This window comes from Heterodontus francisci, chromosome 37 (genome assembly GCF_036365525.1).
Source record: "Heterodontus francisci isolate sHetFra1 chromosome 37, sHetFra1.hap1, whole genome shotgun sequence".
Taxonomy (NCBI): domain Eukaryota; kingdom Metazoa; phylum Chordata; class Chondrichthyes; order Heterodontiformes; family Heterodontidae; genus Heterodontus; species Heterodontus francisci.
Window position 1 is genome coordinate 25,399,064 of NC_090407.1, and position 22,949 is coordinate 25,422,012.

At 45.7% G+C, this 22,949-nt stretch overlaps 1 protein-coding gene across 3 annotated transcripts in view; it reads right to left on the reverse strand.

Moving 5' to 3' along the window:
• The window catches only part of clcnk (chloride channel K), a 65,577-nt gene that overhangs the window by 15,401 nt on the left and 27,227 nt on the right, over positions 1–22,949 (reverse strand). Inside the window, exons 9-15 of one of the 3 annotated variants that reach the window (XM_068017363.1) lie at positions 19,620–19,721; positions 14,934–15,018; positions 12,096–12,269; positions 11,814–11,883; positions 4,507–4,617; positions 3,843–4,056; positions 2,714–2,847 (exon numbers count right to left, since the gene is read on the reverse strand). In XM_068017363.1, coding sequence (XP_067873464.1) covers positions 2,714–2,847; positions 3,843–4,056; positions 4,507–4,617; positions 11,814–11,883; positions 12,096–12,269; positions 14,934–15,018; positions 19,620–19,721 — 890 coding nt within the window. Of the gene's footprint in view, positions 1–2,713; positions 2,848–3,842; positions 4,057–4,502; positions 4,618–11,813; positions 11,884–12,095; positions 12,270–14,933; positions 15,019–19,619; positions 19,722–22,949 lie in introns of all 3 variants that reach the window. The other 2 variants (XM_068017365.1, XM_068017364.1) reach the window with 2 other exon arrangements.

A 22,949-nucleotide genomic window follows, 5' to 3' on the forward strand; every position in this document is an offset into this window, starting at 1 on the left:
TGGTGAACCCCATGATTAAATTTCACACAAAAGCTGACTATTCAAGTTCAAAGATATGATGAAACTCAGGAGTGTATTGGAAGGGTAAAAAGCAGTGGGTACTGGCTAGAGAAGTAATATTGGACGTGGGGAAATTACTGAGAGGGGGTGGGGAGCACAGGATATTAGGCTGGAAACACTACAAATTTACATCTACAACTTGGGTTCAGAAACTGAATGCAAATTACCAAACTAGGAGTGGAAGTAGATTTGGAGGAGACAGACCAGAAATTACTGATTGAGATAAATATGAGTGAGCTGAACATTGACAGATTATATTTAATTCAAACAAATGTAAAGTACTGCACAGAGGCAGGAAAGATGGGCAATATAAATATTAGAGAAATTGTATTGAAATAGCTAAGGTTGAAGTTGATAAAAGACCTTAGAGGATTCGATGCTAAACTTGTCTAACCGATGCTGAACAGCAATAAACAAAGCCAACAGGATGTTAGATTACATAGTCAAAGCAGTAGAACACAAGTCAAAGGAAGTCTTGATCAAACTGTACAGTGATCTTGTCAGACTACAACTTGAGTACTGTGTCCAATTCTGGTCGCCAAGAAACAAGGAGATATTCAAGCTCTGGAGGCAGTGTAGTGAAGAGCAACAAGTTGATTCCTAGGGCTGAATTTTCAGTAGGGTGTCAGGAACCAGATGCCTGGATGATTTCCGGATCCCAACGCCATGCCTGAACTGTGTCACTAACATGACATGATCTTTAAATATTAATGCCCTAATTGGCAGTAGGTGAGCCTGGCACCCAATTAGTGGTGCCAAGTGTCTGCAGGAGACGGGATCTACCTGCAAAGTGTGAGCGGCAAAGGCAGGTGGCAGCCATGATGGGGCCTACCACGCCTTGCTGATGAGAGTAGGCAGTTCCATGGGAGGGCCAGCGGAATAAAGAGATGAGGAAGCACGTCCAGAATTTAAAAAAAAATGTCCTGCACTTGGCCTGGCGAACGATCCCTGTGGGCCCAAAACATTCCATTGTGCAGAAATAAAGTTTGCCCCTTGCCTGCTGTGAGCCCAATAGCTGTGCAATATTATGCACCAGACTGGTCGGACTCGCCAGAATCGCAATTGAAAATTACATTGCTGTAGCCCCTCCCCCCCACCACCCACAGCCCCTTAACAAGCTCCTCCATGAGCTTAATGGGCCCTTAATTGGAGGCGAGCAGCCTTCCCAGTCCCTCCCCTTGCCCTCACGTTGAAAATTGCGGACTGTTCCGGAGGTATCGGGTTCTGGAGACGACCTCCAGGACCACGATTTTCATATCGTGTCAGCAACAGGTCCCAAACTTGCAGCCCTTTGAAAATCCAGCCTCTAACGTCAGGGGCCTGAGTTATAAGGAAATCATGGAGAGACACTGGGGGAGAAATGTGTTCACTACCTGCGCAGCCACGATGTTGCCGGCCCATGGGGAATCTAGGTAGGTGTGTGGCTTGTCAGTTTGGAAAGGAAGTGTTTGAGAGGTGATCTTGGGGAAATATATACAATGGTAAATGGTATAGAGAAAGTTAATCAGCAACATTTAACTGTAGGAGTAGGATAATGGTGCACGACTCAACCTCATAAAAGATCATTTTAGGACTGATATCAGAATACAAGAACATAAGAAGTAGGAGCAGGTGTAGGCCATGTGGCTCCTCGAGTCTGCTCTGCCATGTAATAAGATCATGGCTGATCTTCTGCCTCAACTCCATTTTCCTGCTCACTCCCCATATCCCATGATTCGATGAAAGACCAAGAATCTGTCTATCTGCGAGTACTTCTCATGCAGAGAGTTCAACATATGGAATGAACTTCTAGGCAGAGTGACAGATGAAATCCCTGAAGTCATTGAAGAAACAAGGGGGAATGTAAGTTTGTTCTGGATGGGTGAATTAAGATGGGCCAAATGGCCTTTTTCATCCCAAAGTATCTTGTGAACCTATGTTTACAGTCTGTTTTTATTATCCTTCCCTGGAAAAAGATTCCACAATCCTATTGTCTTATCGTGAAAAAGTTCTCTGACCTCCCTCCTTACTTTTAATTTTTAACTCTAATATTTGAATCCTTCACCAGAGTAAACATCAAATAGGTTACCCCAAAGTCTCTTATTTTCCAAAGAAAACAAACACACCTTTCTTAACTTAAGTCCCTGATACCTGGAAGTCATCTTTGTTTATCACTTCTGTTTCCTCTCAAGCATAACAATATTCCTTCTATGATTAGAAGAACAGATCTAAACTCAATATTTATTAAGGGGTCTGACTAATACCTTATTCAGCACCTAGCCCACATGGACTGCAGCAGTTCAAGAAGGCAGCTCACCACCACCTTCTCAAGAGTAATTAGGGATGGGCAATAAATGCTGACCTAGCCAACAACGCCCACGTCCCACGAATGAATAAAAAAAAAATCCTCTTCAGTTTTGCACCAGCTCTTGAAAGCTAGAACCTTTCAACTGGAACATAGGTGAAAGATAGGAGCAAATAATGTCAATACATTTAACTACTTCGCTCAATCATAAATAGAAAATAAAAATTGGCACCAATAGTGTGTCACCAGAGTTGTCTCATGCAAAGTTACTGGTCACAAGTTCAAACCTCCACAAATCTGTAATGAAAAGGCAGTTTAGGTTAGTGTTCCTCACTGAAGGGACGTTTGTGTAATTCTAAAGGTAATTACCTGAATTCTCTACAACAGGATATACATCGTCAGAATGCAAGGTCACCAGTTGCAGGATATCAGTATAGCTGAAACTTTTGTCCAGACTTACGATATTGGTGTTCATGAACTCTTCCACTGTCACACTGTAAGAGCTGAAGAATAGATCAATACTATCTTACTATAACAGCAAGGTTCAGTCTAAGGGTGTTTCACTAAAGATAACAGGATGAAGCTACAAGGTAATATGTCCGGAGGTCTATAACAAGAATGAGTGAGAAGGAACATCTCAGAAAGGACTACATTGTTATTCTGGTTTAAGCCGAATCAGTCAAAGACGTATAGAGTTTGAAAGTTTCAGAGAGTAATTTTAACCCCAAAAAACAGGTGGGTTTAGGTTGGGAGGGATGTTAAAGGTTAAAAAATTTCAAACCCGACTACAACACACCACCAACCCACCAATTTACATTTTTAACGGCGGTAGGACAGGGGACTGGGCAACCAACCCGCTCCCAGGAAACAGGTTGGCAATTTAAATATTATAATGAGGCTGCATGCCCAATATTTAACCTATCTTCCCAGTTGAAACCTGGCCGGCCAGGCCTCAGGAAACCCAATAACTAAAGAGAAGTGAGGATTGCTTCACGGAAAAGGCAAGTGCTTTTACAGCACTACTTGTGGGTCAAGGGGAGAAAGGTTCCACCAGGCCCACCAACCTTACCTTCTTCCTGCCCACCACTGGTTGCGCCTTGGGATCAGAGATGGAAAATCCCCCCACTCCAATGCCCCAGATTGGAGACCACTGCCCCCTTCCCCCCACTCCTCTCTACCATTAACCCAGCTCAGGCCCTCTACCTACTCCTGGCCCATGGACTCTTCCAAAGTGTTCCCCACCCCACAGGGAGCCCAGCCTGTCAATCAAGCTGGTTTCTGGGTGAGGAACCTGTCTGAAAGAAAAAGACGCATACTGTGATGTTAAAACTGAACAGCATGTTAAGTTCCAGATCTTCCAGATAGAACTCCTTGCCACTCACAAAACCCACCCAAGTAAATGTAGAGAGCTCAGTCTTTCGCTACCTCACCTACCATAGCAAACCACACCCATCAAACATCCCATCACCAACCTACTGACAGTAGGAGTGATACGAACCCAATGTCACTGCTCCGTATTTTGGGTAAATATGGCAGCTTCTTCACAATAATGGTTCCATCGTAGAAGGAAGGTTGGAATTTCTGTGCTATGGCATTTGCTACAAGTACAGCTATTAGAACAGGTAAGAAATGTGCCATCTGTCCTGTGAGCTCGAATACCAACAGTGCTGTGGACAATGTATGAGTTACAGCTCCAGAAAATGCTGCTGCTCCTGCCAAGATAAAAAGATTTACTTCATATTCTTTGAGTTTATGGAAGAGAAAGGCTACAACATCATACAGTGGTCTATCAAGATAGAACTTCCATTAGCTGAAAAGTTATATCTAAGGGTGTGAGACTGGCAAAGGAGTGGGTGCCATAATGGCCATCAATGCTAAATAAGAGATTGTGACAGAAAGACTGTACATGTTGGGGAAGAATAAACAGAGAACAATGCACCCTACAGTTCATCCAAGAGGACTCCTAATATAGTGGGAAAATCTTTCAACTGGGCTGCTCCAGACTGGATAATAGAGCAATGCATTTAGAAGACTTGGCTGCAATGCCAGAAGTCAGTTGGATACAAGTAATTTTCAGTCCTACACGTCAGATCAGGAGACTTGTAAGGTAAACCGGCAATATGATAACATATTTAAGAAATGCATGATCAGCACATACTTGCCTGCAAGGGCATATCCCCCAGGGATTATCGGGTTCAAAACTCCTTCTGACTTGATGCCATTAGGAAATATAAGAGCCATAACTTCTCCTACTAAACGACCTATAACAGCACCTACATAATACAAAATGCACGGGATAAGTGTTCGGGCTTTATAAACCAACAAAATAAATCACAGAAGCTACCTGTTTGGTGAGTATCTGGTAAGTGGTTAAGGTCTATTCTAATCCTAATGTTTAAAATAGTAAAGGAACTAGTGGTAAGCTTAATAAAATATATAAAAAAGGATAATAAAATAAATAATTGAATAAAATAATTAATTTGTTAATTGAAACACATTAAGGATGGCAGGACAGGTGATGTGTCATGGCTGCAGCACGCGGGAGCTCCTGGATGCCAGTGTGATCCAAGGCAAACATGTCTGGAGTAAGTATCTGCGGCTCAAAGAGCTTCGGCTCAGTGTCATTGAGCTGGAGGCCGAGCTGCAGACACTGTGACACATCAGAGAGGGGGAAGGTTACCTGGACATTTTGTACCAGGAAGTGGTCACACCCCTTAGGGTAGGGTCTTCTGATTTGGTCAGTGGTTAGGGACAGGAGAGTGTGGCTGCAGCTGAGGCAAGTAAGGGGACCCAGAGGGCAGGAGTGCAGGAGCCTTAACCTTTGCGATTGCCCAACAAGTTTGAAGTTCTTTCAGCTTGTTTGGATGAGAGTGGCGACTGCAGGGTGGATGAGCAACCTGACCATGGAACCATGGTACAGGAAGCCATTCAAGTAGAGGGAGAAAAAAGGAATGTAGTGGTAGTAGGGGACAGTATAGTTAGGGGGATTGACACTGTTCTCTGCAGCAAAGAGCGGGAGTCTAGATAGCTATGTTGGCTGCCCGGTGCCATTGTTCGGGACATCTGCTCAGGGCTGGAGAGGAACTTACAGTGGAAGGGGGAGGATCCAGTTGTTGTGGTCCATGTAGGTACCAATGACATAGGCAGAACAAGGAAAGAGGCTCTGCATAGTCAGTAAGAGGAACTAGGCACCAAATTAAGAAGCAGAACCTCAAAGATAATAATCTCTGGATTATTACCTGAGCCACGTGCAAATTGGCATGGGGCAAATAAGATTAGAGAAATTAATGCCTGGCTCAAAGACTGGTCTGGTAGAAGTGGGTCCCGGTTTGTGGGGCACTGGCACCAGGACTGGGGAAAGTAGTGGCTGTACCGTTGGGATGGTCTACATCTGAACTGTGCTGGGGCCGGTGTTCTAGCGAGCTGCATGACGAGGAAGGTAGAGAGGGTTTTAAACTGAATAATGGGGGAAATGGATCAAATTTGGGAAGATATGGTAAATCAAGGGGTAGAGAGAAGGCAAGAGAGAAAGGTATTGATATAGGAAATGATAAACAGACAGTGGCAGGTAGGGAAATAGCGTACAAATCTAAGAGTAAATCAACAGATAAGGCTAGAAGTTACAAAAATAATAAAAGGACAAAACTAAAGGCTCTGTATCTGAATGCACATAGCATTCAAAACAAAACCAGATGAACGGAGAGTGCAAATAGAAATAAATAAGTACGATCTGATAGCCATTACAGAGACATGGCTGCAGGATGACATAGATTGGGACCTGAATATTGAAGGGCATATAGCATTGCAGAAGGACAGGAAGCTAGGAAAAGGTGGAGGGGTGGCTCTGTAAATTAATGATGGTATTAGCACAATAGAGACGGATGACCTAAGTTCAGGAAACCAGGATGTAGAAGCAGTTTGGGTAGAGATGAGAAATGATAAAGGCAAGACGTCACTTGTGGGAGTGATGCACAGGCACCTAACATTAACCACACTGTAGGACGGTGCATAAAGGAAGAAATAATGACAGTTTGTCAGAAAGGTACGCCGATAATTATGGGGGATTTTAACCTACATATAGACTGCAAAAATCAGGTGGGCAGAGGTAGCCTAGATGAAGAGTACATAGAATGTTTTTGGGATAATTCCTTGGAACAGTACGTTCTGGAGCCAACCAGATAGCAGGCTATATGAGACCCGGTACTGTGCAATGAGATAGGATTAATTCATGACCTCATAGTTAAGACACCCCAAGGTAGCAGTGATCATAATATGATTGAATTTTACATTCAGTTTGAGGGAGAGAAGGGTGGGTCCAAGACTAGTATTTTAAACTTAAATAAGGGCAATTATGAGGGCATGAAAGCGGAGCTAACTAAAGTGAACTGGCAAATTAGGTTAAGGGATAGGTCAATAGAGATGCAGTGGCAGACATTTAAGGGGATATTTCAGAATACACAGAACAGATACATTTCAACAAGGTGGCAGGTTGGATTCAGAATTGGCTCAGGGACAGGAAAGAAAGGGTGGCAGTCGACGGATGTTTTTGCGAATGGAAAGCGGTTTCCAGTGGTGTTCCACAGGGCTCGGTGTTGGGTCCCTGGCTGCTTGTGGTATATACTAATGATTGGACTTAAATGTGGGAGGCATGATTGGGAAATTTGCTGATGACACAAAAATTGGCCATGTAGTTAATAGTGAGGAGGAAAGCCATGGACTCCAGAATGATATCAATAGTTTGGTTGAGTGGGCGGAAAAGTGGCAAATGGTACTCAATCCAGAGAAGTGTGAGGTATTGCATTTGGGGAGGGCAAATAAAGCGAGGGAATACACAATAAATGGGAGGATATTGAGAGGGGTAGAAGAAGCGAGAGACCTTGGCGTGCATGTCCACAGGTCCCTGAAGGTGGCAGGACAGGTGGATAGAGTGGTGAAGAAGGCATATGGATTGCTTTCCTTTATTGGCCGAGGTATAGAGTACAAAAGCAGGGATGTGATGCTAGAACTGTATGAAATGCTGGTTAGGCCACAGCTGGAGTTTTGCGTACAGCCCTGGTCACCACATTACAGATAGGACATAATTGCTCTGGAGAGAGTACAGAGGAGAATTACAAGAATGTTGCCCGGGATTGAAGGTTGCAGCTATGAAGAAAGATTGGATAGGCTAGGGTTGTTTTCCCTGGAACTGAGGAGGCTGAGGGGTGACTTGATTGACGTGTACAAAATTATGAGGGGCCGAGGTAAAGTGGACAGCAAGGACCTGTTTCCTCTGGCGGGGAGGTGCATTATCAGGGGACACAGAGTTAAGGTGATTGGTAGAAGGATTAGAGGGGACATGAGGAGAAACCTTTTCAAACAGAGGGTGGTGGGTGTCTGGAATTCACTGCCAGGAAAGGTGGTGGAGGCAGATATCCTCAATTATTTTAAAAGGTACCTGGACATGTACCTGAAGTGCAGTAACCTGCAGGGCTATGGACCAGGTGCTGGAAGGTGGGATTAGTTTGGGCGGCTAGTTTCTTTGGCTGGCGCGGACACGATGAACTGAATGGCCTCCTTCTGTGCCATACTTTTTCTATGGTTCTAAAGAAAAATTCCAAGGGTGGGACCGCCATCCGTGGTTAACTAAAACAGTTAAAGATAGTATCAAACTTAAGAAAAAGCCAAGATGGATGGCAGGTCAGAAGATTGAACAGAATATAAAAAAAAACAAAGAATGACTAAAAGATTGATAGGAAGGGAAAATTAGAGTACGAGAAAAAGCTAGCTAGAAATATAAAGACAGCTAGTAAGAGTTTCTATAGATAGTTAAAAAAGAAAAGAGTTAACAAAGTGAGCGTTGGTCCTATAGAAAGTGAGTCTGGGGAATAAATAATGGATAATAAGAAGATTGCAGATGAACTGAACAGGTATTTTGCATCAGTCTTCACTATTGAGGATACAAGTAACATCCCAGAATTAGCTGTAAGTCAGGAAATGGAAGGGAGGGAGGAACTCAAGAAAATTACAATCACCAGGGAAGTGGTAGTGAACAAAGTGTTGGAGCTGCGGGCTGACAAGTCCCCAGGTCCTGATGGACTTCATCCTAGGGTGTTCAAAGGAGTGGCTAGTGAGATAGTTGATGCGTTAGTTTTAATTTTCCAAAATTCCCTAGATTCGGGGAAGGTTCCGTTAGATTGGAAAATAGCAAATGTAACTCCTTTATTCAAAAAGGGAGGGAGATAAAAAGCAAGAAAGTACAGGCCAGTTAGGTTAACATCTGTCTTAGGGAAAATGTTAGAAGCTATTATTAAAGACGTTATAGCAGGGCACTTAGAAAAATTCAAAGTAATCAGGCAGAGTCAACGTGGTTTTGTGAAAGGGAAATCATGTTTAACCAATTTGTTGGAGTTCTTTGAGGGAGTTACATGTGCTGTGGATGAAGCGGAACCAGTGGATATATTGTACTTAGATTTCCAGAAGGCATTTGTTAAGGTGCCACATCAAAGATTATTGCAAAAAATAAAAGCTCATAGTGTAGGGGGTAACATATTGGCATGGATAGAAGATTGGTTAGCTAACAGGAAACAGAGAGTTGGCATAAATGGTTCTTTTTCAAGTTGGCAAGATGTAACAAGCAGTATGCCACAGGGATCTGTGCTGGGGCCTCAACTTTTTACAATTTATATAAATAACTTAGATGAAGGGACCGAAGGTATGGTTGCTAAATTTGCTGATGACACAAAGATATGTAGGAAAGTAAGTTGTGAAGACATAAGGAGGCTACAAAGGAATATAGATAGGTTAAGTGAGTGGGCAAAGACCTGGCAAATGGAGTATAATGTGAAAAAATGTGAAATTATCCATTTTGGCAGGAAGAATAAAAAAGCATATTATCTAAATGGTGAGAGATTGCAGAGCTCTGAGATGCAGAGGATCCGAGTGTCCTAGTGCATGAGTGACAAAAGGTTAGTATGCAGGTCCAGCATGTAATTAGGAAAGCTAATAAAATGTTATTGTTTATTGCGAGGGGAATTGAATGTAAAAGTAGGGAGGTTATGCTTCAGCTATACAGGGCATTGCTGAGCCCACATCTAGAGTACGGTGCACAGTACTGGTCCCCTTATTTAAGGAAGGATGTAAATGCGTTGGAGGCCTTCAGAAAAGGTTTACTAGACCAGAATGGGCGGGCTGTCTTATGAGGAAAGATTAGTCAGGTTAGGCTTGTATCCGCTGGAATTTAGAAGCATAAAAGGCGACTTGATTGAAACATATAAGATTCTGACGGGTCTTGACATGGTGGTTGTGGAAAGGATGTTTCCCCTTGTGGGAGAATCTAGAACTAGGGGTCACTGTTTAAAAATAAGGTGTCGCCCATTTAAGGCAGAGATGAGGAGAAATTTTCTCTCAGAGGCTCGTGAGTCTTTGGAACTCTCTTCCTCAAAAGGTGGCGGAAGTAGATTCTTTGAATATTTTTAAGGCAGAGGTAGATAGATTCTTGATAAGCAAGAGAGTGAAAGTTTATCGGGGGTTGGTGGGAACGTGGAGTAATCAGTTCAGTCACGAACGTACTGAATGGTGGAGCAACCTCGAGGGGCTGAGTGGCCTACTCCTGCTCCTAATTTGTATGTTCGTATGTAAGGTACTCCTGTGACAGGCTTTACATGTTCCCCATGTGTAACCATCCTGGAGCAGGGTCTACCTACACCATCTATAATCTGGAAGGAGGCTGTACATCACCCTACCTATAATTAACCACGAGGACAACGCTACATCACCTAGTCACCTAGGGAGAGACTACATACCCTCCTTTTCTATAAACAAAACTACCATCTGTTCATCATTGATGGCATTTGCATCTCCACAGCAGAGATTTCTCCAGAGATGGCAGAGGGTTTCACTCCAGGATGCCTGTGAAGAGGAGATGCTCATTCCAGACTGATGCCAGATGTAAGGATTAAACCATGTGATGCACACCCTGCTGTCAAAAATCATTAAACTGTCTTGATCACAAGTGGTGCAGGGATTTAACTGAACCAATTAATTCTACGTACAGGGAGGCTATGCTAGAACTGTATAAAATGCTAGTTTGGCCACAGCTAGAGTACAGTGTACAGTTCTGGTCACTGCATTACAGGAACGATGTGATTGCAGTAGAGAGGCTACAGAGGAGATTTAGAGGATGTTGCCAGGAATGAAGAATTTTAGCTATGAGGAAAGATTAGATAGGCTGGAATTGTTTTCTTCGGAATAGAGGAAGCTAGGAAGGACCTATTTTGCTCAGCAGAGAGGTCAATAATTAGGGGGCATAGATTCAAAGTAATTAACAGAAGGAGTACGGGGGGTTGAGGAGAATTTTTTTTCACCCAGAGAGTGGGGGATGGTGGTGTTCTGGAACTCTCTGCCTGAATGGGTGGCAGAGGCAGAAACCCTCCTCGCAATTAAAAAATACTTGGATATGCAGGGCTACAGACCAAGCGGGGAATTTTATCCTGGTGGCGGGGGACTTGACATCTGGAAAAAGCGATGCTGAGATCCCCCCATCGCCTCTTCTCCGGAAGGCCCATCGAATCTAATGCCAATCAGGCACTTAAGTAGACAGCTGCAGGCCTTCCACAAGACCAAGGAGCTCGTCATTGGATGGCCCGCCCTTGGAGACCTACCAGCCAATCAGAGGCTGGCAGCTGCAGCGCCACCACAGAGGCGGTGGCTGCTGCTGGAGGAGCACCTACCGGAGGCCGAGGAGCATCAATGGAACCAGGCCTCAGGTAGGTCAGGGCAGGAGGGGTCTTGCGGGGTGGGGCTCGCGGTGGTAGGCGGAAGGGAGACGGCAGCAAGGGCAGGGGGGTGGTTCTCAGCACCCCCCTCTTTCTCGATGCTGGGTCCCTCATTTAGGCATTAAGTGCCTTTAAACGAGGGCCTCCCCAAACCCCCGGAGCCAGGAAGCAACCTGCACTGTTTCCCGTGCCGTGCTTGCCGTGCAGCAACGGGGCCGCCTGCCGCATGGCTAATTGCAGCTGCGGCAGGAAGAGGCCCTTAATTGAAGTTTAATTGCCCAAGTTAAGGGCCTCAATTGGCAGCGGGGTGGGAAGGCCATTCACAAGCCTTCCCTCCCCAGACTAAATTTTGGCAGAGGCGGGAACCATTACCCCCCACCCCGCCACCATCCCACCCAATTTTATGCTCTCCCCGCCTGCAAACCCGCCATGGGGGAGAGTGTAAAACTCTCCCCCCCAAGAGTTGGAAAGTGGGATTAGGCTGGATCACTCTTTTGCAGCCTGCACATGCAGGATGGACCAAATGGCCTCCTTCTGTGCTATAAATTTTTTATGTTTCTATGTTTCAGAGTCGCAAATGCAGTAAATATTTATAAAGAAAGGCACAGGTTCAGATTCAGGTGGTTTCAAGATTACTATTGATTTTAAAGTACTGTTCTGTTGTGTACAGTTAGTGCACACCTCAACTAGGATGAAGATTTATTTCTTGAACTTACCATATATAAGCACAGGCATGAAATATCCAGCTGGCATTGGCATTGTGGTCGCAAGAATCAGCATCCAAAACTAGAGGGAAAATAATGCAGAATCAGCCTAGCACTAAACCTCTAACTGGGTTGGTTTCCTGTTGTATGTTCAAGGCTCAATGTGGAGGCTATTCATAAATGCAATGAATCACAGACGTATGTGTCCTGGACATTGAATCACTAAAATTCATGTTGGCTCAGCAATTAATGACGTGCAGCATTTTAATACTGGGAGTGAAAGCCGCACCGTACCTTCATGAATAAGAAGAACAGGAGTGTCCCAAAAAAAGTGAAGGTTGGGTGGCACCACTCAATCCAGAGATTATCAGGATCTACTCTTGCATGGATGTTAAACGTTACATTCTGAGAGAGCACACCCCAGGAGCGGTGATCAAAGAGTGAAGAGAGGAGTTCCTTCATGGTGAGCTGCAAGGGAGAAACAATGCAGTCAAAGATTATCCTTTCTATGCAGAAGTCATTTCTTCATTTCCCTTTTATTGTTATGAAAGTGCTTCTGTTTTTTGTTTAAAATATTTTTTTGAGGAATTCATAGTCAAACTGATGAAATGTTGGACTTTTTTTTTTAAAAAGAGGGTCATCAAGAGGACACTGGAAGAACTAGTTTGGTAGCAATGTTTACTGGCTGTCACATGACACAAATTAAAAATAGAACAGAAACCCTGGTAATTGGGGAAGATGTGGACAGAGAAGTCAGTCGCGCATCCCTTGATAGGACAAGCTCAGGAGCAGCAGTGTGCACCTGAGAGAGCAGCAAACTCGCAAGCTTTTGGTTGTAGTGTCAGTGTGTTTACCTTCTGGAGTGAGATAAAGTTAGCTCCTGCTGCTGAAGAAGTGTCATGGAGGAAGAGACCAGATTCCTGATGAATGTTTAAAGAAAAGCCTGCTACATTAATTCTCAACACAGCCTGAGAAGAACTGTTCTAAAAGATCCCAGTGACCTGTCTACGTGTACTCGAAGGCTAGACTGTATGCCAGATTTGGAACACAGCATATCTCATCTGCTGTTTTCTTCAAGAATGAGCAAGTATTCAGCCCAAGTGTTTTTTTTTTGTCTGTAACAGAGCTCTGAACAAAAATCTCTTTTATTTTTCTGGTTAACCAGTGTATGTGTGTGAGTGTGAGGGGCTAAGGTAAAATGGGAACATTAAAATTTCGATCTCCGTGTTTATGTTTTACTGCATTACTGGTTAAGACTTGTTTTATAATAAATGGATAATTTTGTTGTTCATTAAAGAAACCGGGTTGGTGTGTTTTGTTCTGGGAAAAATAGAGTCTATGATTGACTGTATCGGTAAGTGGGAAAATTTAAATGTTGTGACCTGTGGAGAAGTGGGATTAGAATAAACAATGCACTCCTCCCGTATCAGTCGTAACATTATAGAGTCAGAACAATGTGAAAGTTAGACCATTTCATTCGTGGGACAGATAAGCACATGTTGACTCCTTCACTGAAGTATGGTTCAGTCGGTGCTCCTGCCTCTCCAAAAATCATTAACCTTAGCTAACTGCCAGCAAGCAGGCCAACTATAGAGGATAGAACAACTGAGCGTGACCCTCTCCTCACCTGTGGTTCACGTACATGCACTTCCGGTATGGATCACCATATTGATCAGGTGAGGAAACCATGGCTTACCAATGTTAAGTAGCAGTAGAAAACTCACTGCACTTCTACAAACTCAGCAGCAGCCGGTAGAAATCAATCAGAATCTAACCTAAAGGTAGTTGATGACCCCTTTAAATAGTGCTGGTGGTGTAGATGGATGGTTGGGGGTTGTCCTATGTACTGCTGAATGTATGTTCAGCTATGCGAGGTTAAGGGCATTAGCTGTAGTGTTGAGGTCAAAAATGGCACTGCTATAGCCAAATCAGCGTTATTGACATCACCATATGTCTACTCTGCATACATTCGACACATGCTCTTAACAAATGCACTAACACCCTCACCAAAATGGTATCAGCACCAGAAATCTGCACACGTGGCACAGACATCATTTTGCACCCAAAACAGCACCTGTAACACTGAGAGAAAGGAAACTACAGAGTCAGATTTTGCAGTCTAAGGGTCCATAAATCAACAATCTCCAACAAGTATAGATATGGTTAAATCAATTGGGCTGAATTTTATAAGCCCGCTGCCGATTTCGGTGGCGGCCTAAAAAAATGGCGGCCCATCCATATGGGCTGCAAACCAAAGAGCCGCCACGATTCCAAGCGTGGCAGCTCATTTAAATAGCCACGGCGGGCCGCCCCACCCTGATCACATGAGGGGGGGGGGGGCGCTGTCCATCACCAGCAATGGTGTCAGCTGCCTGTGTGCAGGTGCTGATGCCATTTTTAAATGCTGTCAGGCCTACCAGGAAATTTAAATATTTAAAGAAATATTTAATGAAATTATATAAATACATCTCTTTTGCCCCTCTCCCTCCCCACTATAACAATTAAATTATTTATTTTCCCTTTCCCCCCCCCAAAAAAAACACTTACCTTTACCATCTGACCTTTCAACGCCCCGCCCACAACGGCACAAACTTCAACTATTGCCCTTCCCACCATCCCCTGCACCCATGAGGTTAATTTGACCACATCCCCACCCCCCGCACTGAGAAACTTATCTCCTCCTCCCTCCCCACCAGTGTGGCACCTCGTTTCCCCAGACGAGGATCCGAAGGCACGGGAGTGCCGGCCACCGGGCCAAAGATCACAGCAGGACAGCAGGAGGTGAGGTAGCTTTATTTAAATTAATTATTTTAATTGATTTAAATATTCAAATTATGGTCCCGTCTCCCGGCGGCAGGAAGGCCATCACAATGCCTCACCGCTGCCAGGAAGATCGGGCCGGGCTCTGCACGCAAGATACTGGTCTGTCAGAGACATTGAAGCACACATACTACCCGACACATACTGGACTGCCAGCAAATATGGATATTGCTCTGCCCACTAAGTCAGGTGGTATGGAACTGAAAATAAACTAAATAAAGTTCAGTTTCTGCCCTATTCTATATATTATTTGGAAGTGACACTGAATCTGACTACAAGGTTGAAAAATGCTTCATGTTCATCAATACTTACCCTGCATGCCATAAACTGCCCCAGACTACCAGGGAAGGTGATGGATGCCAAAAATAAGGTCACAAGTCCAGAGTAAACTGCTTTCCTGTTGATTGAAAATTATTCAGATATTAGCCAAAGTCTCATTCATTAATCTAAAAAGGTTTGAACAATTATATCACCAACTAGCCCAACCAAACACCAATTTAGTCATTTTCATGTGAATGGTCTAAGTAAATAGAAAGGGATGAATGATCTGTCAGAGAACTTTTCCCACTGAGAGAGTACAATCTGCTCTCACTGTGACTGTCTAGTAATGAACACTGGAAGACAACTAGGCTGATCCCTCACTCTGCATTTATTTGGAAACATTTCAAGTTTCAATGCAATACAGTTAACTCAAGATAGCCTTCCAGCTGAGCTGGCACTGAATCCCAATGGATTCCCTCACTTTTTATTCAACAGTGTAGCACCGACATGTGCGATTTACTCCAGTACAGATCGGAAGTCTATTTGTCATGTTTATCATGCTCTGTACACTGAGATTTGGCAATCTATTGTTTATCTCACTTCAAGGCATTTGGAAAAAAATCAAACTCTGTTTTTCTAACATCTTACTGCAAATAAATCATTTATATATTTATTAGATTGTAGAATGTTGCTTTAATTGAGATTCACTTCCAGAACAAAAATGATTAAAATGTCTCAGTTACAATATTGGAAGGATAAGGGGCCAGATTTTCAAAACCCACTGAATGCGGGTATGGAGGTGAGTGGGATTTAAGGATTGCTTTCTCGGAGGTTGGCACGGGCACCCGCTGCCACCGGAACATGACACCATTTTTAAAAGGACGCCAGGAGGCAGGGAATGGGTTGGGCGCACGCCTCCAATTAGTTGCCTATTGAGCTCATTGAAAAGGCTTGTCAGCAGCAGTTTTTAATTTTTAAAGGCTGGGAACATGAAAGACGCCTTGTGGGGAACACAACAGCATGTTCAAGTCATGAACACTGCGGGGGACCATGAGGGCTATAGGTACGCTGACTAAAATAGTGCAGAGGTTCAAAAAAAAAGTTCAGCTGCTTCAGCTGTAAGATTTGCTTTTCTCAGTGGTGAGTGGTAGGAATCCGGAGAGGGATATGAGGCTGCTGGCATCACTTGGGCAGCAGGAGAAGGCCTGGTAAATGTACAAAGCCCAGCTGAGGGAGTTCAGATGGGAACAGGCCACTCTGACATTGGACAGAGCAGCCAGGATTAGCTGCAGCAGATGCAACCTCTTGGACAGCAGGAAGCCAGAAGAGCACGGGGGTGGGGGGAGGGGACGGGTGCTGCAAGGGAAAGAAGGCACTACCCAAGGCATCTGGTCTACTGCCTAAGAGTCATCTCCTTGCAAATGACAGAGCGCCAGTGCTGTAGGAGGCTGCGGCTATCTAGGAAGATGGTCTCAGACCTGTGTGCTCTGATCTACAATGACCTGAGGTCTCACAGCCCTCATGGCAGTCCCCGTGCAATTGGCTTGTTCCGGGGATCAACTGTGGACCTAGGTGGCATCCCGCAGTTGGCAGCCCATCAGGCCATCAGGCAGGTCACAGATAACCTTTTCAGGAAGGCATTAACTTTGACATAAATGGGCCTGCACAGGCACAGAGGGCATTGGGTTCAGCCTCCATTGCTGGATTCCACCAAGTGCAGGACATCATCTCTTGCACCCATGTGGCCATTCAGGCACCCAGTGACTGGCCAGTCAGATCCATCAACAGGATGGTCTTCCACTCCCTCAACGTCCAACTGGTCTGCTTCCTCGGTGTGCACTCGCTTTCCTGGCAGCTGCCATGACTCCTTCATCATCCGCCAGTCCAGGCAGCCTCGGATCTTCACTCCATCCCCCAGTGTGTGGATGCATTCAAGGGGACAAGGGAAATCCCTTGAAGAGATGGCTACTGACCCCTCTACGGAGTCCCAGACAAAGGCAGAGAGGCAAAACAACCAATGCCACCCGCTCAGCAGGACAACGGGTCCTCCTTCTGCCACCCTCTCCCACACAGCCTCCAACATTAGATCCAGGTAGGCATCGATGAAGAGAGGGTCTCCCCTGCCCCTAGCGCCTGGCCTCCAGCAATCCTGTGACATCTTGCTTCCATTTGGTGCTGTGGAAGGCAGATCTCTCCCTCATGACAACCAGCAGCCTCAGTGATGAGTCTCACACTTGAACTGACCCACTGCCATTTTAAATCCCACTGGCTCCAACAGGACAGGAACCCCATCTTCATACCAATTAAAGGCTTAACCATTTGAAAATTGCAATCTGAATCAGTTTCCCACAGGAGGAAGATTTCTGACCCAAAATCAGACTTGGTTCCTGTTTCCAACCTCCATAATGAAAATCCAGCCCAAGGTTTCTCAAGAATTTCTATAAAAATGAAATAATCATCAGATGCAACAAGTCTTTTGCATGGATCATATCCTCAGGTTTGTATCTAGAGGCACAGCATTACAAAAGCAAAAGAGTAAAGTTGAACTTGTACAAGACCTTACTTTAGTCGCAGTTGGAGTCTTGGATGCAGTTTTGGGTATCCCATCAAAGGAAAGAATGGAAACTGCAAATTTCACTCAACAGGATGTAACCAGAAATAAGTGATTCCCGTTATGACAAGAGACTTGGGATGTTGGAGCTTTTCCACTAGGGCTCAGAAGGTTAAGGTTAATAGAGGTTTTCAAGGTTATGACAAGGTAAATATTGATAGATTCTTTCCACTGATTGATGACCTGACAATGAGAGCATAAACAGAGAAACAGAAAGAAATAAAGGGTAGGTTAGAATTTATTATTTTTACACAGAAGGTGGTTAGAATGTAGAATTCTCTGCAACATACAGTTGTTTAAGCAGAGTCCATAAACTCTTTTAAAAGAGAATTGTTGAAAAAAGGAGGAACTCGAAATGGTATAGAGAGTGAGCAGGAGAGTGGGAACAGACCAGGTAGCTGGTGGAAAAAAACAGAGAAACTTGATTGTCGGAATGGCCTATTTCTGTACTGCTTCACTCCATGATGCTATAATGCTTTTTACTCACATTCTTGCCAGATCTCTCAACCTTTACTCTCTCTAGAATCAGATGGAGGGGTTTAAATTTCTCTAGTAGTGCCCTGGCTCTTCATTTGCATAATATTACTTTGTGTGCTATATTAAAATTATAGGAACATAGGAAATAGTAGGCCATTCAGCCCCTCGAGTCAGCCCCACCATTCAGCTAGATCATGGCTGATCCTTTACCTCAACGCCATTTTCCCACACTACCCGGTATCCCTTGATATCTTTAATATCTAGAAATCTATCGATCTCTGACTTGAATATACTCAATGATTGAGCTTCCACAGCCATCTTGGGTAGAGAATTCCAAGATTCACCACCCTCTGAGTGAAGGATTTCCTCCTCATCTCAGTCCTAAATGGCCTACCCCTTATTCTGCAGGGGAGGTGGGGGGGGGGGGGATTCTAGACCGCACCCCCCCACCGAGCCAGGGGAAACATCCTTCCTGAATCTACCCTTTTGAGCCCTGTACGAATTCTGTATGCTTCAATTAGATCACCTCTCATTCTTCTAAACTCTACAGAATATCGACCCGGGGCTGAAATTTACCAGCCCCCTGATGTTGGGGGTCATGGCAGTGGGGCTCAGAAAATATCTCTGGGAGAGGCCCGCCACAGGCCTTGACGCTCTGAAGGCGTGCCCCATATTAATGGCGGTGACGAGGCCACGTGGCAGCCCCCTGCCAGTTGGTGGCGGGAATATAATTAAAATATGTTAATTTATATAGATTAATGAATAAATGCTTACATCATCACACCGGCCGTACCACTGCGATATTGCGGCTGCTTGCCGAAACTCCTGTGCCTTCAGATCTCTGTTCGGAGATCTGAGGCGGAATACTGGTTGGGAGGGCGGAGAGGGTAGGTTTTCAGGGCGGGGGGTCCGAGCGCATGGAAAACCATTGCGATTGGTGGAGGGGATGGTGGGAAGAGGTTGAAGGCAGAAGGTTGTAAACTTTCGGGGAGAAAGGTCGGGATCAATAGTTAAGTTTTATTTGGGGGGGGACGGCAATTACGAAATTGTTCAGTCGTGAGGGGGTAGGAGAGGAGATTGAAACTTTTATTAAATATTTCTTTTTAATTTTATGTCCCCTACAACCTAAAAAATTTCAATGATTTGGAAGGGCTTGAAGCCCTTTAAAAATGGCGCCTGCGCGGTGGCGCTGGACACTGTTGCCAAGGACGGAGTGCCCGCTCCCCTCTATGCCGGCCATGTAAATGAACCGCTGCGCTAAATATCGGGGCTGCTCCGCGGAGCAATTCCCGTGCATGCGCCTGCAGTTTTTGAGAGCTGGAAAACTTCAGCCCCCAGTCTCCTCATTAACACATGAATTTATTTTAAACAGCTGCATTAAATATTGAGGAATTTTACATAAATACTTGAACTATTCCTCTTCTACAGAAAATTAAGTCCCATAATTGCGTCTTGAAATCATTTATACTGCCCATTTTGATGGTCTTCCCAGGTAACCTATTCCACAACTCTATTACCCTTTGGCTGCAAATAGTTGCAAATGACTTCCTACTTTTTCCACATCTCTAGAAATATTCTCAGGACTGATCTTCGTGTCTATTATCATATTTCGCTCCGTGAAAACTGTAAGGATTGTATTGTAATCTTACTCTGCTGCCACAAGTTTCAGGATGAAAGCATTTCTCCTGATATATCCCAGCAGCCAGCGCTGACAGAACAGGTAGACACAGCTCAGCATGCCACAGATGATCCTAATAACAATAAGCAGATATAGAAGTTATTTTCTAAACTAAACAACGACAGTAATATTTCAGATATAAAGAACTGTGCTACATATAATCAGGTAGTGCAGCAATTCTAGGAAACTGCTTCAGTTGCACTGTCCATCAGAGTGCAGCAAACCCAAAATGGTAACATGCTTAACAGTGACCTATCAATAACAGAGTCGACCTCACTGTGTTAATATCAGTACCTCAGCGCATCACATGTGGCCTGCGTCTGATATTGTCAGTACATTACCTTATCCCCATTGGGATGGAGTCAGAGTGACCTGGCACCATGGCAGAGGGAAGACACTGGGTGGCCCCACGGTTTAGTGATGCCTCCCTGAAGATTCTCCTCCAGGCTGCTAGGAAAAGGCGTGAGGTCCTCTTTCCAAGGGATGGCCAAAAGAGATTCTCCCACCTGACCAAGCAAGACTGCATGGAGATCACAGAGGAGGTCATCCCACAGAACCGGGTCCAGTGTTGCAAGAGAGTCAATGACCTCCTTCGCTCTGCCAAGGTGAGTCCTCCATACGTCTCTCATCTTTGGAGCTTGCATGTGGCTACGTGGGAGGGAGCACGACATGGAGACTGAGTGACCACAGAGGCGCTGGCAAGGGGGTTAGGCATCACCACATCATGACTGCATCTTGGTGATAGGCTGACTTCTTTCACAGCTCACCCCCATTGTGTCCCCTGAAAGCGAACCTGGGGAGAAGCCATGTAGGAAACCCCATCAGAGGACAAGGGGCTGCCACTAGCATAACTGTTCTGCTGCTCTTCCTGCAAAGTCTTACCATGTCCCTCTTTCCACTTGCAGGACAAATGGGCCCGCAACATGAGGGAGACCTTGAGGACTAGCAGGGGCATCCCAGATAGCCAGCCTCTATCGTCGGCTGAGGAAGAGGCACTGGAGCTAGCGGGGGCCCGGGGCAGCAGATGGTGAGACAGGAGTGCCCGCACGAGAGAGTGAGGATTGTGTTCACTTGCCCTCCACCACACTTCTGGAGATCCACATTATGCACGGTTGGCATGACGAGAAGTGCATAACCCAACCCACAAATGCGTTCTCTCATGCAGGTCATCGTCTACAGGAGGCTAATGCTGGCACTGTGACAGGGGGCCAGCTGTCGACCTCTGAGGAGGAGGAGCAGTCAGAGGGTGCACCATCACATCATTCTGCTGCACCTTCCACTAGTGCAGATACTTCCACCTCGGGCATTCGGGCTTAGATTCAGGGTCACAAGCTGTTGAGAGCACTGAGCAGCTGACGGAGGCTGTAATAGCCGTGGCCACTGACAGTCGGAGGACTGTGGGTGGCCAGGCCCATGCTGAGCCCATGGCTGATGACAAGCCTCTAGTGGAGTTGCGGAGATAGGTAAGGCAACATCTGGCAGAGATGCAGAGGCAATGCACAGCCATAAGCAGATGATGGAGGGGTCCATCCATGTCATTAGTGCTGCCATGTCTCAGGCATGCTGCTTCATCAAAAGGTTGATGACCGTAATGGAGAGCCAGATCCCACAGATGCACGCAGACCTGCACACCCATTACCTTGGCCATGAGCTCAACGCAGCAGTGGCAAGGCGAGAGAAAGACAAGGTGCCTAGAGTCTTCTCCAGGTCTTCGTTCTTCTCTGGTCAGCAGGGAGGTTCAGGTGAGCCTTGAAAGGGAGGAGGAGAGGCAGACCTCCACATCTGGGGTCTCCCCTCAGTGGGCTGTCAGTGTGGACACTGGCTCATCAGGCCCTCTGCCAGTGAGCCCAGCTCCAGTAGGCGCGACGACTGAGGTACAGCCAGCTGGGGCCCTCCTGGCCTCAGACGTCCAGAGGATGTCCACCAAAGTCATCCCAGGCCAAGGGACAACCTGATCAGCAGCCTGCCTCCATCCCAGCTGCTGCTAGTGCTGGGTTCACACTTCATAGAAGCACTTGTAAATGTATAAAGAGCACCTATTCGCACTTGAGGATCACGGATGTTTTCTATTTGACATTAGATTGTTTTTTGCACTTTTGTTATAAATACAGTTCACATTCATCATTGTGAAATGCTCACTTTTTCATGCCTGAATTGGGAGATGTTGCCTTCACCCTTGCTCCCTCAATGGACTGCCAGTGTAGACACAGGCCGCCATTGGTAAGCATCTCAGATGTGCCAGAGCATGTGGTGAAGCTGGGCGTTAGGCACAGAACTGAGATAGAGTTTACTTTGAGAGGCCATCAGGGTGGCAGGAAGCGGGTAAGTATGAGATTATCTCTTGCCTCCCCTTGAGGGTCTCTCAATGTGCCTGGCCTCCGGTGCAAAGGGTTCAATATCCAGTGCTGCCTGCTCATTAGCCTTCTCCATGTCCTCCTAGACAGTTGAGGACTGGCAATCTTTATGCAAGGCCTCCTCACTCTGCAGTGCTAGATTGTGCAGAGCACCACATTACACAAGTCCCTCACTCGGATGGAACCATGGCAAGTGTTGTACCTCTCCTCTGTTACATTGTGAGGGTTCCTTGGAGGCATGAGTAGCCATGACTTCAATGGGAAGCCCTTGCCCCCGAGAATCCATCCCTGAAGGCAAGTGGTAGTTGGGGGGGGTGAGGGGGAGGGGGAAGTGATGGCCTGAAAAGCTGTGGTACCTGGGGCTGTCGAAGTATGTAGGCACCATGGCTGCTTCCTGGGAAGTGGGCACACACCTGCAGGAAATGCTTTTTGTGGTCGCAGACCAGATGAACATTGATGGAAGTCCTTCCTCTTGATGAAGGCGGCTGGCTGCTCTGTGGGAGCCTTGATGGCCACATGCATGCAGTCAATCACACCTTGCACCCAGGGAAATTCAGTAATGCCCCGAAGCCGATGGTCTACCTGGCCTGACTGTCAGGGTTGGTCCAGTTGAGCACATAATCACCAGCCCTCTTGAACAGAGCATTGGTCGCCTCCTTGATGCAGCGGTGGGCTGCAGCCTGGGAGATCCCACACATGTCCCCGATGGATCCCTGGAAGGAGCCAGACGTATAAAAGTTGAGTGCCATGGCGATCCTCAGGGCTACGGACATTGGTTGTCCACCAAAGCCATTAGGTTGCAACTTGTACTGCAGCATGGCGTATAAGTAGGTGCCAACCTCCCTGGAGAGCCACAGTCTTCACTGACACTGCTGTTCGGACGTTTGGAGGTAGCTGTAGTCTGGTACACTTTCTAGTGCAGGTGAACCCTCCTTGGCGTGGCTGGC